The 19,387-nt window shown below is 45.2% G+C and overlaps 1 protein-coding gene across 2 annotated transcripts in view; it reads left to right on the top strand.

Moving 5' to 3' along the window:
* Positions 1–1,673: 1,673 nt before the first annotated feature.
* The window catches only part of EEF1AKMT4 (EEF1A lysine methyltransferase 4), a 38,864-nt gene continuing 21,150 nt past the window's right edge, over positions 1,674–19,387 (top strand). Inside the window, exons 1-2 of one of the 2 annotated variants that reach the window (XM_035133593.2) lie at positions 1,674–2,019; positions 17,645–18,889. In XM_035133593.2, coding sequence (XP_034989484.2) covers positions 1,824–2,019; positions 17,645–18,351 — 903 coding nt within the window. In that variant the 5' untranslated portion in view covers positions 1,674–1,823 and the 3' untranslated portion in view covers positions 18,352–18,889. Of the gene's footprint in view, positions 2,020–17,644; positions 18,890–19,387 lie in introns of those variants that run through there. The other variant, XM_060274328.1, reaches the window with a different exon arrangement.

Raw genomic sequence — 19,387 nt, forward strand, 5'->3', positions numbered from 1 at the left:
ACGAAGTCCTGGGAGGCTTTTAAGTTTTTTTTTTTTGCCGTCTCTGTTTTGCTATCCCATTGCATTTATTTTATTTTATTTTATTGTTTTGGTGCTGTGCTTGTCAAGAGGGTTTTTTAAATTTTATTTTAAAGTTTTGGTGAGCCGCCCTGAGCTGGCACTTCATAGAATTTCAGAACTGCAGAGGTGGAAAGGATCCTCGAGGGTCGCCTAAGTAGTGCAACCCTCCCGTGGGCATTTTGTCGGATCCAGCAGGGATCCTCTTGCTTTCTTATGCCCAGAAAACGCAAGATGTGCTCTTTAGGGGAAACAAATATTTAAGCACCGTGCAGGGAGAAAGGGGAATAGGGTTGCCATCCGTTCTGGTATAATGCAGGATCCGCCAGTATTTCAGTTGGATTCAATGCAAGGCAGTTTGTCCTATACTGTATTTCTACTTCTCTCTCTCTCTCTCTCTCTCTGCTAAGTTAGGGATCCTCTCCAAATGCACGTGTGTGAAAGGTCATGTATTTTAAGCTCTGGATTCAACGCACAGATTTACATTTTCATGTGTATGTGTGACAAATGCCAGAGGAACCATCCTGTTAGGCTGTAGGCTATTCTGCAACATGTTCTTGACCCAATAATAGTGTATTAGTAATGCATTTATTCTGGGCCATTCACATGTCATTCCATGTTATGAGTTGTTCCATGGCTGCTCCCACAAAGTGGATCACATTATTGCTATCTGGAGCGGCACTCTTGCACTATAGCGCAACAAAAACACAAGACCCCCATAACATTTGTGGCATAAAAAATTAACAAGACCTCAGCATAGCGTTACAGGCCATGGAAACAAAACAGTATGTCCGGCCAATTTTTTTTGCAGGTGCAAGGAGTACTGATAGCATATAACTACCCCAATATGTACCACATAACCAACGGAGTGTATAACCACCCCAATATCATTATGAGGAACAAGTCGTTGTGAACACACAACAAAAAGGGGCATCTGGACTGGAAGGGGCCTTATTGTGCAAATTTATATCATAGAATCAGAGTTGGAAGGGACACTGAGAGTTACTGTATCCAACCCCCTGCAACCAAGACAAATGGCCATCCGACCTCTGCTTAAAAACCTCCAAGGAAGGAGAATCTACCACCTCTTGTGGGAGTTCATTCCACTGCAAGAACAGCTCTTCCTGTCAGAAAGTTCTTGGTGTTTAGTCAGAATCTCCTTCCTTGTAACTTGAATCCATTGGATCGTGTCCTACCCTCCAGAGCAAGACCAAACAAGCTTGCTCCATCTTCCACCAACAGCCCTTTAGATATTTGATGATTATCAAATCTCCTCTCAAGTCTTTTCTTTACCAGGCTAAGCATACGTGGGCAATAAACTTGTGAGCCTTTCAAGGCTGCAGTCCTCACGCCGCTTACCTGGAAGTAAGCCCCGTTCAGTTCAATGGGACTTACTTCCGAGTAGACGCGACTTAGGACTGCTAAGATGCCGTGCAAGACTCTTTCCTGGGTTATCTCTGCAGCAAAATAACGGGTTTACTGCCTCCCTGGGTTTTGCACAGAGAATCATTCATACGAAGCGGTGGCAAAGACCCCAGGCATGGGCCAGCCTCGCCTCGGTGAGGACTAGCGCCCCACATTCTCCCACCCAACCACCTCCAAGACCAACAGACGGAAGCAAAGCTCTCCACGACCGACCAGGAAGTGGCGAGCGGAAGCTGCACGTGGTTTTCAGGGCGCCACGTGGGCGGAGGCTGCATTCGGAAGGCTCCCACCCTCCCCGCCAGCCCTACCCTCGCTTGGCCGCCCTTCCTCGGGGAAGCGACATGGAGGAGGAGGAGGAGGAGGTTCCGCGAAGGCGGCAGCTGCCGGACTCCAACGCCCGGTACCGGGACAGGAGCTTCTGGGACTCGCGGTACCAGGACGAAGGGGCGGCTCCGGCCGAATGGTTCGGGGGCTTGGAGCGATTTCGAGAGCAGCTGGAGGCGGAGCTGAGCCCTGGTGATCGGATCCTGGTGCTGGGTGAGTTGCCTGCCTGCCTGCCTGCCTGCCTGCCTGCCTGGAAGCGTGGTATGGTCGTGTCACATTATTATTTATCTCATATTCTTTGTTGCGTTTTATATCCCACCCTTTTCTCCAAAGAGCTCAAGGTGGTGTCCGTGGTTCTCCCCATCCTCATTTAATCCCCGCAACAACCCTGTGAGGTAAGTTCGTAGTATCGTAGACTTGGAAGGGCCCCCAAGGGTCATCTAGTTCAACCCCCTGCAATGCAGGAATCTCAACTAAAGCATCCATGACAGGTGGCCATCCAACCTCTGCTTCAAAGCCTTCAGTTAAGGAGAGTCCACCGCTTCCTGAGGGAGACAGTTCCACTGTCGAATGGCTCTTACTGTCAAAGTTCTTCCTGATGTTTAGTCGGAATCTGCTTTCTTGTATCTTGAAGCCTTTGGCTCGTGTCCTACCCTCCGCAGCAGGAGAAAGCAAACTTGCTCCATATTCCATGTGACAGCCCTTGAGATAATTGAAGATGGCTATCCAGCGCCGTCTTAAGCGCTCCCGATGCTGTGGTGTGCCGGATCCCTCCGGCGCCCTCCCACCCCGTTTCCCAGCGCGGTGGGCGGGTGGGCGCCGCGCACAGCGCGGGTGCAATAGGCGCTGCTGCGCGGCAGGCGGGCAGGCAGGCGCAGCTGCGCGGCGGACCGGTCGGCCAGCGGGTGGGCGCAGCTCGCGGCGCCCTCCTGGCGGGCCGGCGCCATGGTGCCCTGCGCCACCCAGCCTGCACGTAGGGCCGGGCCTGTGGCTATCATCTCTCAGTCTCTTCTTTTCCAGGCTAAACATACCCAACTCTTTCAACCATTCCTCATAAGGCTTGGTTTCCAGTCCCTCAACCATCTTGGTCGCCCTCCTCTGCACACCTTCCAGCTTGTCAATATCCTTGATAGGTTAGACAGAGAGAGGTAGTGACCGGCCCAAGGTCACCTAGTGAGCTTCTTTGCCGAGCAGGAATTTCAACGCTGGTTTCTCCCAGGTACTAGTCTGACACTCTAATCCAGGGGTTGGCAACCTAAGGCCCATGGGCCACAAGCAGCCTATGGGGGTCATTTAACTGGCCCACGAGCCGCCCCTGAACCAAGCTACCCACTCGGTGAGTCCCCGCGCACTATACTAAACTGGAGCAGCACGGCGCGGGGACTCGCTTTCGTGGTGCCAGAAATCATGTCTGCGCATGCACTGGAAATCATGCACGCATGCGATCCAACCCACGGAGGGATCTCTGCCGGAGTGAACTGGCCCAGGCAAGGTAAACCTTGCCAACCCCTGCTCTAACCACTACTTCACACTGGCTCTTATTGTAATTATTTAATTTTTAGAGCTTTATCTTCCTCAGGGCAGTCCAAAGCAACCAACCAGACAACTGTTGTTAGCATCCGTCAGTTTCAGGAGACAATGGATGTGTGCACCTTTGCGGGTGAGGTCAAACTCTTGGAAGGTTGCAGAGCCTGCTTGTGGCTGTAGAAACTGATGCAGAAGAGACATGTTTTGTTGCAGCTGGGGCAGATGAGGCGTCTGGTTGTGCTGCTGCAGATTCTCTGTGGCATTTCTTCTCTCTGCGCTCCTCCCAGCTGTCATTCCATGTCTCCAGGCACTATTGTTGCCAGCCTTCACGTCACATTTTCAGACACCACAGTGTGACACATTACATGCAGACTTGGAGTAAGACCCTGGGGCCCTTTGCCAACCTGGCGCCCTCCAGGTGTTTTGAACTTCAACTCCCAGCAGCCTCGGCCAACTAGCTGGGACTGCTGGGAGTGAGTGTGTTCGTTTACTTGTTTGTTTCATAAAAATCCATTGGCTGCTTGGCTGTAAAAACAAAAGCAAACCTCAAAGGGGTTTATGAAACGAGAAAACAATAAAATCAAGAAAAGTGACCCCACTTTAAAACCTACAAAGGTTACACTACTAAAGCAGATTAGAATTACCTCAACTGTCAAAGCATCTGGATAGGCTTGTCTAAAGAGGGATGTTTTCAGAAGGCACCGAAAAGAGTAGAAGTGAAGGCAGGGAGTTATAATCCGAAACCTCTGAAGGGTGCCAGGTTCGTCAAGGCTGTATGTGTGCACAAAATAGCGAAACACACCTCTCACTAGATTCCCGAAACTGCAAGAGGGGAGATTGCTCTTGTGCTCAGGTCCTGATTGTGGGTTTCCCATAAGCATCTACCACAAAAAGTGGTGGACTCTCCTGCATTGAGGGTTTTCAAGCACAGGTTGGATAGTCATCTGTCAGGGATTTTTTAGCTGTGTCTCCTGCATTGCAGGGGGTTGGGCCAAAGGGCCCTTGTGGGTCCCTCCCGAACATGCAGTTCTACGATTCTGTGATCTGGCTGGCCGTTGTGAGAACAGGATGCTGGACAAGATGGGCCATGGGCCTGATCCAGAAGGTTCTTAATGTTGTTATTGACTTTGCCTCTCCTGCATTTTGGACTGGTGATCCTTCCCATGGAGATGCGAAGGATTGAACCTGCGATTGAAGCCATTGCTCTGCCAACCAACTTCTGACCTTCCCTATAAATAAAAATATTGCCCTGCTATGGATTTGGGCAGCCTTTCTCAAGGACCCACTTTCCTCACTACCTTCTGCTTTTTGCAGGAGGATTCAGAATTCTTTTGAGTTATAAACATAGCTGTCAAGTTTTCCCTTTTCTCGTGAGGAAGCCTATTCAGCATAAGGGAATTTCCCTTTTAAAAAAGGGAGAACTTGGCAGCTATGGTTATAAAAATATTATTAGGATGTTGCTCCTATGAGCCACTAGGGGGCAGCAGCAGCACAGTTGATCCATCAGTATGTTACAAGCAGTGGTCTCTGGCCAGTCGTTATGGAGTTTGTTGCTCAGCTCTTCCTGTGCCTGTTTGGCACTGGTGTGTTTGTGTGTGTGTGTGTGTAAAAATAGTTGCTTCAGTGGAGGCAAAGGGGCGAAATGTTCATGCAGTCCTATGCGTGTCACCTGAGTTGCACTACCCTTTTTGCCAGGTTAATTTACACCACGTTGCCAGTTGGAGTTGGTGTGTGACTGATTTGAACTGGCTTAGTTAGGATGGAGGCAGTGAGAGATTTTACTTTCTTGGGCTCCTTGATCACTGCAGATGGTGACAGAAGTCACGAAATTAAAAGACGCCTGCTTCTTGGGAGAAAAGCAATGACAAACCTAGACAGCATCTTAAAAAGCAGAGACATCACCTTGCCGACAAAGGTCTGTATAGTTAAAGCTATGGTTTTCCCAGTAGTGATGTATGGAAGTGAGAGCTGGACCATGAAGAAGGCTGATCGCCGAAGAATTGATGCTTTTGAAATATGGTGCTGGAGGAGACTCTTGAGAGTCCCATGGACTGCTAGAAGATCAAACCTATCCATTCTTAAGGAAATCAGCCCTGAGTGCTCCCTGGAAGGACAGATCGTGAAGCTGAGGCTCCAATACTTTGGCCACCTCATGAGAAGAGAAGAATCCTTGGAAAAGACCCTGATGTTGGGAAAGATTGAGGGCACTAGGAGAAGGGGACGACAGAGGACAAGATGGTTGGACAGTGTTCTCGAAGCTACGAACATGAGTTTGACCAAACTGCGGGAGGCAGTGCAAGACAGGAGTGCCTGGCGTGCTATGGTCCATGGGGTCACGAAGAGTCGGACACGACTAAACAACAACAACAAGTTAGGATCCAGCCTAAGTCTCCCCGACCTCGAGTCCCCCACCTGCAACGCCTCTTTTTCAGGGCTTGAGATCTGCCAATCTCTGCTCAGCCAGCTGGGTGGGATATGGTGGCCTGTCTCCAGCTGAGCCAGGATGAGGGAGTTACGCTCAGCCACAAAAACTTCTGGGTCAAACCTCGTCTCATCCCAATCGATCTAGACTTAGGATTGCCCCCTAAAGTATGCAGCTGGTGGAATTCACACTGGATAGCAGCCTTGTGGAGTAGGGGAGACCAGAAGAATTTGCAACCCTACCAACTATTTAAATATTATTTATTTATGCATTTATTTATTACCTGGCTGGGTTTCCACAGCAACAATTTAGGCAATTGTTGGGTTCCCATAATGCAGCTGAGCTTCAGGAAGAAGCTAGGATTGCTTTCCTGGAGGAGAGGGCTATCAAGGGCCTCAGCTGGAGGCAGAAATGCTTTTCAGTACTGGAAACCAAAGGAGGGGAGAGGGCTTTTGTGCTCGGATCCTGCTTGCTGGTTTCCACAGGCATCTGGTTGGCCACTGTGAGAACAGGATGCTGGACTGTATGGCCTGATCCAGCAGGGTCTTCTAATATCCTTTATCTTGCAAATGCAAGTGGCTCAGAGAAGTCTGTATTGGGGACTCAGGTGAATTCTATACCCAGCAAGCATAGTTTCTGCTGATAGGGTGGTTCCTGCAAATTTGGTGTATTTTTCATGCGTCGTGCTGCTTAATTTGGCAGAGCTCTGCCTTCCCTGCTTCAGATTGTAACATAATGTGTTGGTTCTTTTGGCAAGGAAAGAGGTGATGGAGTAAAGTGGGAGAGAAAGAGAGGCAGCTGTCAGGCTTTCCCCTCGCAGTCTTGGGCTAGAAGCTAAAAGAAAGAGGGCGGGGGGGGAAGAGGAGGGAAAGTTGAAAGGGTTGCAATCGGAAGGTGCAGCTTTTGCCAGGGAATACTTGGCAATGTAACTATTACATCCGTCTTCACAAGAGAAGTTGCTCCCATCTTACAGCTGGTGGGAAAGGGCTTCACTTCTCTTGAAGTCTTGGAGTGTCCAGTTTTCCTGCAGAGAGGACAGAGGTCGTCACTGGGGAAGGGAGTGCAATGGAAACCTTTGTATTTCTGCTGCAGGGATGATATTTTGTAAACAAGCAGTATCCCGGTTCCTCCTGGCTACCACCAGAGGGCAGTGTGTCGGCCCCTGGAATAGATGCTCCCAATGGCCTTCTCTGCCACTGTTCAGAACCTGAGTGATGCTCTGCTGCCCCCTTTGAAGGGCTGTTCTTGGTGGATGCGAGCGTTGGTCTGGTCTGCAGCTGAGAACCCATCCTTATAGGAGACTTTTCAGGAAAACCCTGTTTCCTCAGCAAACCCTTCCGATTTCCTTCTGCATCTCTGAAGTGTCACCATGAGAGTTAGGAATTTGCTTTTCTGTTTTTTTTACCCTTTGAAATAAAATAAAAAATACCTTCGTGATCCTATTGCTGCTAGATGAAAAAGGAGACCGTATATATTTGCTGATGCCCTTTTCAGAATCCTTCAAAGCCCCATTGCTTATTTGCTTAAAAGTTAGCCTTCTAGCCATCATGACTGCCGCAGATGAGGCTGAAAATGTAACCGTGAGAAAGGCAGGAAAATGTGAAAACCAAGAGGCAAATTAAAGTGTGCCTGGATACTCCCCCCCTTCCCCCCCTTTTTTTGTCTCTTGTGACTTGAACCCATCTGTCAGGATTTTTCGAAGGCTGACTCAGGCTTTTCACACGGATGGTTAATAGTAAGAATATTGTGGAGCACGAGCAACTGGCCCGCCAAGTCTAATTTGGCATCTGCCATGGAAATGATATGCAGATTGTTAATTGCACAAACCTTATATATTCAAGTTGTCTTTGGCTGTCTGTCTCAGGTATAAAAATATATCTATTTTAATATTTATCTACAAACGGGGTATCTGTTTATACAGTTCTCTTTCACATTTATATCCTGCCTGCCTTATGGGCTTAGCCAGGATCCTCAAGGCAGATTAATCTGGTGAGGATGTACCTGCAACCTAAATATATATATATATACTGTAGTGATTTTATGAAAATCTCACCTCTTTCTCTCCACCCCCCAAAAGAGATGCAGATCATTTGATATTTGGGAAATGGTCTTTTTGGAACACATTTTATAATACGTAGCTGGATATATGACACTATCCTGTCTACGAAAACTGACTGACAGTACAAAAGCTTACGGAATTTTCGCATGGGTTATTAATGCCTGGGTTTCTTTAAAAAAGAAAGAAAGAAAGCTTAGCAGCTACGGTGTTTTTAGGCCACAGCTCCCATAATCCCTGACCACTGCTATAGTTAATTGTTGTGGCTTTTTTTTTCACTTACCCCATCCCACTGTCCTGCTCACAGTTGTGAAGAATATTCCAATGTTTTGAATGGCCCCATGTCACCATTAAGAAAAAGAGGCCGGAATAGGCCAATAGATATGTGGACTGTCCCTGGACCAAGTGACTTTTCTTCTTTAAATTCTTAAACTAGCTCAGGATAGTCTTCTGAACTAGCCAGGTGTTTAACTGAGAATCAATCACAGTCAGTACATCATTTGTAAAATAAGACTTTAGAGCCACCTTGCGCCAAAATGGCAACTAGACATACTGTTTTGGTGACTGTAACCTTGCTTTAAGAGGCCATTACGGTGCCTGGGTTATATATCTGAGTTTCTAATACTGCTTTTGGTCAGCAGTCATGCCCCACTTGCTGATGTTGCCCTTTGCTTGCTCATGCATTCGAAACGATTCCCTCCGTAGCACGTGGCTTGACTTGCTCACTTGAGCCAGCTGCGGAGCTAATCTCTTGACAGCACATCTGCTGTCTATTTATGGCACGCGGTAACCTGAGTGGTGGAAGTTGATGGGAGAGAGGCGGGATTGGCAGTTGGGCAGGCTGGCTTTGCAGGAAGGGCTTCATCTTTGCAGCCTCTTGGCTTCTCCCAGCAATTCTGTGCGTCCAGGAGCACCAGCAGCTGCCTTGTGCTGATTTAGACCATTTTCCATCCTGCTCAGTGTGGTCTCAGTTGACTGGCAGTTGCTCTCCAGGGTTTCAGACAGGGGGCGTGCCAGCCCTACGTGGAGATGCCGGGGATTGAACCTGGGGCCACCCGCGTGTAAGTCAGATGCTCTGCCAGGGAGCTGCAGCCCTTGCCTTAATGCCTGTGCTGTCAAATGGCATTTCAGAACAAATTAGATTAAAATAAAATCTCCACAGAGTACCAAACGCAGAAATAAGCCTGCATCTGTGCAAGAGTTTTCAGTGTGGCAAGTGACAGCCTCAGCCTCATCTCCGCTGCGCTGAGTCTGGGATACCTTCACCTTAAAAGCTGATGAAATTTCAGGCAACAGCTCTCTCACTGGGGGAAAAAATGCCCCAGCTAGTTATGCAGGCCTGGCAAGCAAGTTAGACTCCCTGTTCTTCTCTCTTACTGGGGAATCTTCGTTCGTTCGTTGGTTTCTTCTTTGAACCTCTCCCAAAGGCTCTGCCGGACTGGGCACCCTGTGCCCCTGCACCCTAATCACAGCCAGCAAATTAAGAGAATCCTGGCTTACCATTTGCAAAAGTCCCGACTGGGAAGGAGAGGGCTCTAAGCCTCCATTAATCCTACCTGATGGTTTATCTCTTTGATCTGATTGCTGCTGTGGTGGCTTTTAACGTGGTGGCTCCTTAATCTGATATAGGGAGGGAGGCTGGAGCTTGCAAGCAGGTTGGGATTAACTGGGTCTAATCGCCTGAGCCTGTTAGAGGGCCCGTCTGCTGGATGTGTGATTAACAGTCCCGGGATCCTTGCTGTGCTGGGAAACATAGGGGGTGAAGGACAAAATGGAAGGTGTGCCTGAGTTTGAGGTGACAGGCATCGAACCTGCAAATCGTGCAGTCCTCCTGGGGCTGAGTTTCCGGTGGTGAAGCCGCTATTTGGTATCAGGTTCTGCCGCCAGCATCCTAAATCTACAGCACTTCTCATTCTTTCTGGAAGTGCCATTGTGGGGCACAGAGATCATTCTGTGCGGAGGGAGAGATCATAGCTCCGTGGCAGAGCATGGTGCCCGGTGTCTCAGGTGAGGCTGGTCAGGGCTTCCCACCTGAAGCCTCGTAGTGCCGCTGCCTGTCAGCGCAGGCAGTTCTGAGCTAGATAGACCCATGATAGAAGGCTGGTTCCTAGGTTTCTGCGGGTGCAGAGATCATTCCGTAACTCTTTTGTGGGAGGATCTAGACCTGGAATGTGGAGCTGGTGGCCTTCCAGATGTTGTCATGCTACAGTTCCCATCGTCCCCCCATTATCCATGCTAGTGGGGCTGATGGGTGCTGGAGTCCAGTGACACTTCGAGCGCACCATGTTGTCTATCCGTTGTCCAGACTTCAATAGCATGGAGAACCTCATATGCACAATGGCACAAAACCAAATCCTATCTTACATGGGCATAGAAATCACATGAAACATGTCTGGTTCATTTTTATTTTATTTATATTTATTACATTTTTTTAAAAATCCCTCCCTCCAAGGTGGACATGTTTGTCTTTTCCCTTCAATTTTGCCCTCCCAATTTTGCCATTTTGCCGCTCTCCCTTCTGGCTCCCTTTGAGCATTTTGGCCTGGCTGGAATATGCACCCCCCCCACACACACGCACCCCCCCCCCCAGCCGATGGAGGATAGAGATGGAGATGCCTGAGTGTGTGCAGTAACTAGTAGGAAGCCTTGGAGCCAAATTCTTCATTGGATGCCTGGCTTGTGAAAGGCATGATTACTCCACCTGCAACCCATTTAATATATTGTAGACTGAGGGGAGACGGAGGGAGGCTGGATTTTAAATCCCAGGGGCTGGGGACTGTGCAGGTGAGAGCCTAGTAGGGTGGCTTATGTAGATTGAGCGTTGGAATCCTTGTGCCTTCCTCTGGGTGTAAGTGCCAGGCGTACAAATGCCAAGCCCAATGCGGAAGTAATTAAAGCGCCTTTTGCAACCCGCTCATTAAGTGCTGCTTCATCTCTAATTAAGCTAATTGTGATCCGCAGCACCCACTCAGTCCTGCTTTTCTCTCTTTTTGCCCTCCGCAGCCACCTGTGACTTTCTGGGTTCGGTAAGTTACCAGAGTGGAACAGTTTCCCCTGGGGAGGGGGGGTCTTCTTAGAATTGCCTGTCTCTGGAGTTGGAAAAACAAAGCGTCTTGTTGCTGGGCTCAGGGTTTTAGTTTTGTTTTTGTTTGTTTTTAAAAAGAGAAGCATCACGGCTCAAGGTTAGCCAGAAGTTTTATTTATTTATTTTTTTAAAATATTTTTTATTGAGATTTTTCAACATAAGACAAAAAGAAAAAGAGAACAAACAAGAGAGAAACCAGAAAAAAATAATACACAAAAAAATAAATAAAAACACATTCTAATTAGTTGTTCCTTAAACCCTTTACATTGTCTTTAGGGACCTCCTCGGGTTTCCCTCCCTTTGGTCCCTTAGAGATTATTTAATTAGCAAATTCTACATCATTTTAATCACATTAAAAATCATACTTTTTAACTATCATCTCACATGTTATAAATTTCCGCAGTTCATTTACTACTTAATTTCTATTCTAGTAAATTACTTTCGCATGTTTTTTAAGATATAATTTAAAATCTTTCCATTCTTCTTCCATCGCTTCTTCTCCCTGGTTGCGGATTCTTCCAGTCATCTCAGCCAATTCCATAAATTCCATCATCTTCATCTGCCAGTCGTCAATCGTTGGTAATGTTTGTAATTTCCAGTTCTTAGCAATCAGAAGTCTCGCTGCCGTAGTGGCGTGCATAAAAAAGACACATTTTTCTTTGGAATTTCCTTCCCTACAATGCCCACTAGAAATGCTTCTGGTTTTTTAACAAATGTGTTTTTAAACACTTTCTTTAGTTCATTATAAATCTTATTCCAGAAGTCACTTACCAGTGGACACGTCCACCACATGTGGTAAAAGGATCCTACTTCTTTCTTACATCTCCAACATTTATTATCATGACTGTGGTATATTTTTGCCAATTTTACTGGTGTAAGATACCATCTATACATCATTTTCATTAGATTTTCTTGTAATAAGCTACACGCAGTAAATTTTATATTCACTTTCCACAGTTTCTCCCAATCCTCAATCATAATATTATGACCCACATCCTTTGCCCACAAAATCATAACATTCTTTGTTTGTTCATCTTTCGTATGCCACTCAAGCAGCAATTTATACATTCTGGAAAGTGTTTTTAGCTTGGGTTCTAACAATTCTGTTTCCAACTTTGACTTCTCTGATTGAAAACCAATCAATTTATCCATTTTAAAAACTTCATTTATCTGATGGTATTGGAGCCAATCGTCTAGTTTACACTTTAACTCCTCGTAAGTCTTTAACTTAAATTGGTCTCCTTCTTGAATCAGCAAATCTCTATATTTCGGCCAACTGGGTTCCGTATTAACTCTTTTTCGAACCTTGGCCTCTAATGGTGAAATCCATTTAGGTGTTTTTCTTTCTAACAAATCTTTATACCTGGTCCAAACACTATACAATGCTTTTCTTATTATATGTGTTTTAAAGCCTCTGTGGGCCTTTACTTTGTCATACCATACATATGCATGCCAGCCATAAAGATTGTCATAACCTTCTAGATCTAAAATATCTGAATTTTCCAACAGAAACCACTCTTTCAACCAGCAAAAGGTCGCTGCTTCATAATAAATCTTTAAATCGGGCAGGGAGAAGCCACCTCTTTGTTTTTCATCAGTAAGTATCTTATATTTAATTCTTGGCTTCTTCCCCTGCCATATAAATTTCGATAACACCTTTTGCCACTCTTTAAAACAATCCAACTTCTCAACTATTGGCAATGACTGAAATAAAAACAGCATCTTTGGCAATACATTCATTTTAACAGTAGCTATACGACCCAACAGAGAGAGTTTCAGGTTGGTCCAAGTCTCTAAATCTTTTTTCACTTCATTCCACATTTTTACATAATTGTCTTTAAATAGATTCAAGTTTTTTGCAGTCATATTAATACCAAGGTACTTTACTTTCTTAACAAAAGATAAACCAGTCGCCTCCTGTAACTTTTCTCTTTCCTTACTGTCTATATTCTTACCTAAAACTTTGGTTTTTGATTTATTCAATCTAAAACCTGCTGCCTTTCCAAATTCTTGGATTACTTCCAGAGCCCTTTGAACACTGGACTCCGGATCTTCTAATGTCAGAACAAGGTCATCTGCAAAGGCTTTAAGTTTATATTGTTTCTTCCCTACAGTCACTCCTTTTATTTCATCGTCCTTTCTAATCTTGTTGAGTAAGACCTCCAGGACCGTTATAAAAAGCAAAGGTGAGAGGGGACACCCTTGTCTTGTACCTTTTTCAATTTTAATGTCCTCTGATACCATATTATTAACAATAATCTTTGCTCTTTGCTCTGAGTAGATCGCCTTTACTCCAGTCAAAAAAATTTGGCCCACCTCCATTTTTTCTAAATTCTTCTTTAAGAACGTCCAGGAAATATTGTCAAAGGCCTTCTCTGCATCAATAAACATTAGCACAGCTTTTTTATTTATTTTCTGTTCCAACATCTCTAGGATGTCCACAACATTCCTAATATTGTCCTTCATATGCCTTCCTGGCAGAAAGCCGGCTTGATCTTTATGTATAAAATCTCGTAGGACCTTTTTCAATCTAGAAGCCAGAATACTGGCGAATAATTTGTAATCCACATTCAGTAAGGAGATTGGGCGATAATTCTTTACTTGCGTTCTATCCAAGTCCGGTTTGGGTATCAGGGTGATATAAGCTTCCTTCCAAGACTCGGGGGCCCCTCCTCCAGTCATGATTTCGTTGCATAAGTCTTTCAGAGGTTGGACTAACCAGTCCTTCATTAATTTGTAATATGTAGCTGTAAGACCATCCGGTCCTGGGGTCTTACCCAATTGCATTTGTTGTATCGCTAGTTCTACTTCCTGTATCGTTATCTGTTGCGAGAGTAGGGTTTTCTTATCCTCTGGGATTTTATGCAAGCCATGTTTGTCCAAGAATTTCTCCAATTCTTCTTTATCTTGTTTTTCTTGTTTATATAATTGTTTAAAATATTTCTGAAAACACTTTCTAATCTCTGTCGGGTGCTCCAGATGTTTTCCATCTTGAACAAGGTGTGTAATAGTGTTTTGCTTCTGCCTTTTTTTCAATTGCCATGCCAGCAATTTTCCACATTTATTCGCTGATTCAAAGGATCTCTGTTTCATCCATTTAATTTTAGATTCTATTTCCACGTTCATTAATTGGGAAAATTGTCCTTGTAATGCCTTAATCTCTTTTTGTATCTGTATATTCTTAGGATTTGCTCTTAGCTTCTTTTCCTTTTCTTTCATTTGATTCCAAATCTTTTCTTTCTTTGCATTATATTCTTTTTTCTTAATTGTATTTTGTTGGATCAGAAATCCTCTCATTACCGCTTTACTGGCATCCCATATAATTTTCTTACTGACAGATGTTCTTAAATTAATCTCAAAATAGTCCTTTATTGTTTTTTGTGTTTTTTTCAAAACATTTTCATTCCTCAACAAAGCATCATTCATTCGCCATCTGTAAGTGCCCTGAAGAGATGTTTTTAAATCTAGTAATACTGCATTATGGTCGGAGCAAGTTCTTGGGCAAATTTCAGCCTTATTTATCCTCGGACCCAACTCTCTCGAAATCCATATGTAGTCGATACGACTCCACGATTTTTTGGCATTTGAGAAGAAAGTTTGGTCTTTTTCCAATGGATTTTTCAATCTCCATGTATCAATTAAGTCAAAATTGTCTATCAGTTCAAAGAAAGACTTTGGAAGTCTTCCATCTTTGGATTCCTTTTGTCTTTGAGATCTGTCCATTAATGTTGACACCACTCCATTCAAATCTCCCAGTAGGCATAATTTGTAATCCAAATAATCCAAAAGTTTCTCGTGTAATCTTTTGAAGAAATCCGATTTTCCATCATTTGGAGCGTAAATTCCCAGAATCAAAATTTTTTCGCCTTGAGATGTGACTTCGACTGCAACATATCTTCCCTTTTCATCTTTAAATATCAATTTAGGAGTTAACTTCTCTTTTGCATATATCACTACTCCTCGTTTTTTAACTTCATCCGATGAAATAAATTCAAGTCCCAATTTTTTATTTTGTAGAATTCTTCGATGCGCCTTTGTGACATGAGTCTCCTGTAAACATATGATATCCAGTCTTTGCTTTGCCAGGACATGATAGATTTGATTCCTTTTCTGTTTTGAGTTCAATCCATTTGAATTCCATGAGAGAATCCTCAGTGACATCTTAAAGTGGTGCTGCAGCGCCCTCCAAGTATGAATCAGAGTCTAACTCAATCGGTTCGTCCACTCCTGGAGTCGAGGAAGGGAGTCCCAATTTTAGGAGTTCTCTTTCGTGCTTCTGTAAGAAGTCTTTCTTCTGATCCACTGATTTGATTTTATATTTCTTCTGTCGGAGCTGGAAATTCAGACCTTCCGGAAATTCCCACTTAAAATTGATCCCTCTCCTTTTCAGAATGCTTGCCAAATCGGAATATTGGGATCTCAGGTCCAGAAAGAATTTTGGCAAATCCTTAAAAAGAATGATCTGTGTTTCTTGCACTCTCAAAGTTTTCTCGTAATGCAAATTTAGTATTCTATCTCTTTGTTCTCTAGTTTGGAATGTTATCATACAATCACTGACAAAATTTTTATCTTTCTTGGATCTTGCACCGAATCTGAATGCTTTGATGATTTGTTGTTCCAATTCTTCTTTTGTAAGATTCCACGTTTTTGCAAACTCTTCAATTAATTTTGCCTTTAGATCACCTTCTTCTATAAGGGGAAATCCTCTGATCCTGAGATTCGTCTCTCTCTGTTTCATTTGTAAAAAGGCGAGCGCCACTTGTGCCTGATAGGATTGTTTCTCTAAATCAGGGACCCTTCTCTCTTCCAGCTCCACCACTCTCTGGTCAACTGCAACAACTTGAGATTTGACTTGTGATATATCTTTAGAGATGGCTCCTAATTCTTCTCTTAATTGCCTCACTTCCTGCGTGGTTTTCCGTTGTTCCAGGATATTGCGTTCCAATCCCTCTTTCAGTACTGGAAGCGTTGCTAAAGCTTTTAACACCTCTTCCTCGAAGCCAGAGGAAAAAGATCCTTTTTTCTTTAATTTTCCACCAGAGGGCTCTGGCCCTGACATATTTATTGCTTAGTGGCAAGAAAAAGAAGAAGTGTAAAACCAAGAACTGCCTCTCCACTATTTTCTATAGTCCAGATGTACCCTTATCAGAGAGGAGAAGTCAAAACAATCAGTCATTCAATTGCTAAGCCAGGCTCTCAAGGTCACCATATCAAAATGTTCCCAGCTTCAGTCAGCTATGAGACCCAGTCACAAAATATGCAATCTGAGAATGGAAATTGAAACAGTTCTAACAAGAGTAATATTGTTGCCTAAAATTCCTGGCTATTTTGGGTTAGAAAGTTGCAGATTTTACCTTATACTAGTCCTTATTAGTCCTTATTCCTTTGACAGGAAGGCTGCAGTCAAATCAGTACTTGTCAAAGGGTAAACAAGAGTTCATGAGTTGATTGTTCTCTACCATCACAAAGGAATGCTTGGCTAGAGCAGACGGAGACCCGCTTCCAGGGTCTTGAAGCGATCCATTAAAACTTTAAAACTTAGAACTGCAGGGTTATTTAAGAGACCCTGCTCTCTTTTGTAGTAAAGCAGAAAATCGCAGAAATAAAGGTCAGAAAGTCTCTCTTTATACAGTTCGCTGCGGAGGCTTGTCTTTGCTTCCAGCGCTACCGCAGGGGGGGGGAAAACCCGACCTCCGTTTTGAAAGTTTTCCCAATGGCCCAATTGCTTGAAAATTATGGCAAACTTCAGATTTTACTCACTGTGGCCGAATTCAGATGCTTGTATATTTGTTTTGAAGAAAGTTGAACGCTGTTTCACCGTCGGACGTTGGAGCTGCTCCGGAGAAGGGAAGCACTATGCCTGCCGTGTCTCTGCCTTCCACCTTCCCCGCTCTCGCGCCCTTATTAGGGCTCTTCGGGGGGGAAGGGAGGTCAAAAAATGACAGCCGCCAGGTCGTCCAGGCTTCAGGTCGCTCTACCTGAAGTTTTGGGGGGCTGCGCGCTCTGCAGACCCCCCCAGGACCCTTCAAAGGACGGGAGAAAACCTCTCCCGCTGCCGCCGGCGCTCGCGTTCAACCCGGAAGTCCAGCCAGAAGTTTTAAAGACACCTGCTCTCTTTATCAGGAAAGTAACATTCTCCCTGTAACCAGCCCCAGTCACTAGTCTGCCCAGACCATTTTGGACCAGCTGGAGCTTCTAAACACTTTCCAACATCAGCCCCAACGACATGAGACACACTAGCCTTCTTAAGGAGGCACAGTCTGGGGCCATATTGACTGTCTTTGTAAAAGCTAAGGCTGATTCCCTGTAAAGTAAAAAAGAAAGAAAGAAAATATTGTTGGGCTTGCTGGAGGTTGGGTTAAATGGCCCTTTGGATTCCTATAGTTCTATTATTCTGTGACTTGATGGACCTTGGCCAAGCCTTCAAAATCCTAGAAAACATCCAGCACGCACCAAAGGCCATGCATTGCAGGGAAAGAGCAGGCATCCCCAAACTTCGGCCCTCCAGATGTTTTGGCCTACAATTCCCATCTTCCCCGACCACTGGTCCTGTTAGCTAGGGATCATGGGAGTTGTAGGCCAAAACATCTGGAAGGCCGCAGTTTGGGGATGCCCGGGGAAAGAGCAACAGCAGCAGCCTGTCTCTGTCTTCCAGGATAGTTGGTTCACTGTGGGCGATCCTTTATTTACAGTTGGCAAATATGTGAAATTCTTCAGCGTAACTAGTCCAAGTCCATCTCTTTTGCAGGCTGCGGGAACAGTGCTCTGAGCTACAACCTCTTCCAGCTGGGCTATACAGACATCACCAGCATCGACTACTCACCCATATGCATTGCAAGCGTGCGAGACCGCTATGCCCATTGCCCAGGCCTGCACTGGGCAGTGATGGACGCCCAGGCCTTGACCTTTGTGGATGGGAGCTTTGATGTGGTGTTGGAGAAGGGCACTCTGGATTCCATGATGGTGGAAGAAACAGATCCATGGAATGTCTCCTCCGAGGCTAGGGTGCTTCTGGATCAAGTGTTAACTGAGGTGAGCGGCAAGAATTCCTGTTGGTACCTGGGCCGGATGGCACCATCATCAACCATTTCCATGTGTGACTTCTTGAATCTTGGCCCGTTCCCAAACTTTAAGGACGTTAGACAAGCATCACTACATTGGTTTTTTTCTTGCTTGCTGTTCAGTGCTGCAGAATCACACCTCTCTGGTGGGAAAAATCTGTCCTTGCTTATCTCTATCTCTGTCCCAGAGTCTGGCCTTCCGTCATGCTGCAATCACACAGCTCCTTTCTGGTGGGGGGGGGCATTCCACAAACCCCAAGATCTGCCAAAGGCTGAAATATCGGATCCAGAGCAAGGAAGGAAGCTACCAAAGCCCATTCAAAGTATTTTATTTATTAAATTTATATACTGCCCTTCATCCAAAGATTACAGTATAAAAACACAAAATGCTTAATGTAATAAACAAGCAAGCAATATATATCTATATATAAACTGATCCTCACAAATGAATCTGATTGTGGGATATTGAGTTGGTGAGATGCAAAATGTAAATTGCAAACACAGCTCAGGCAGCCCTAGAAATCTTGTCTTCCCCCTTCATTTTCCAACATATTCCCCCCTGACTACGTCTAGAAAAAGTGTGGATTGGGCTCATATATATAACACATTGAATCACCCAAAAACGTTTTAAACGGGGTTGTTGGAGTGGGGGACCCTATCTTGTCCTACATTCTACCTATGTTTCAGGACTGATCCTGACTACAATGCCCCTTCCATGGCCTCCTAAAATTGACAGCAGTCCTCAGCCAAGTCAAGATGGTAAATAACAGTCAAATAAAGGGCACCATGCCTCCCCCCAAAAAAAACTCCCTCCCATGATGGAGTTGGATAATCAGTCTGTAGCTCCCTTGTTCCCCTAGGGGTTTGATACCATTCTGCAATGGGGCGGAGGACAGTCCTGCAGATTGCACCCAAAGCATTTGCGGCCAGAGGGAGGGGTGAAGGGGTTGGTGGGAAGGGGGGGCAGGATATGATGCATTGGCGGGGGAGACAATTCCCCAAGCAAGCTTATTTTTGGGATGATAACAAGAAAGCGGAGTCAACAGCACCCTGCGCCAAAAAGGGGGGGAGCATTATAGGTTTGTTCTTGTTCTTGTTTTTATTGTGTATTTTGTGGTGTGTTTTTTATCTTGTGAACGGCCATGAGATCTTCAGATGAAGGGTGGTGTCAGGGTCAGGGGTTCTTGTGGCTACTCTTGAGTAACAACTATCCACATCTGCTTGTCGTTAAGATGTTTTTATTTGTGCATGCTATTTACAGTGCAAAGTGTCTGCAAATCATGTCTGCTTAGTCTGAGTCAGAACCTCGCAATGCCTTCTTTCTGTTTCACGCCCAACATAACAGCTTGGGAACGCCAAAGCGCCTCCCCCTTGTCCTACGGGGAGCCGTTCGTCTCAATTCAGGCATTGGGGGGAAGGGCCGTCCTTCT

The sequence above is a fragment of the Zootoca vivipara genome, chromosome 5 (genome assembly GCF_963506605.1).
Source record: "Zootoca vivipara chromosome 5, rZooViv1.1, whole genome shotgun sequence".
Taxonomy (NCBI): domain Eukaryota; kingdom Metazoa; phylum Chordata; class Lepidosauria; order Squamata; family Lacertidae; genus Zootoca; species Zootoca vivipara.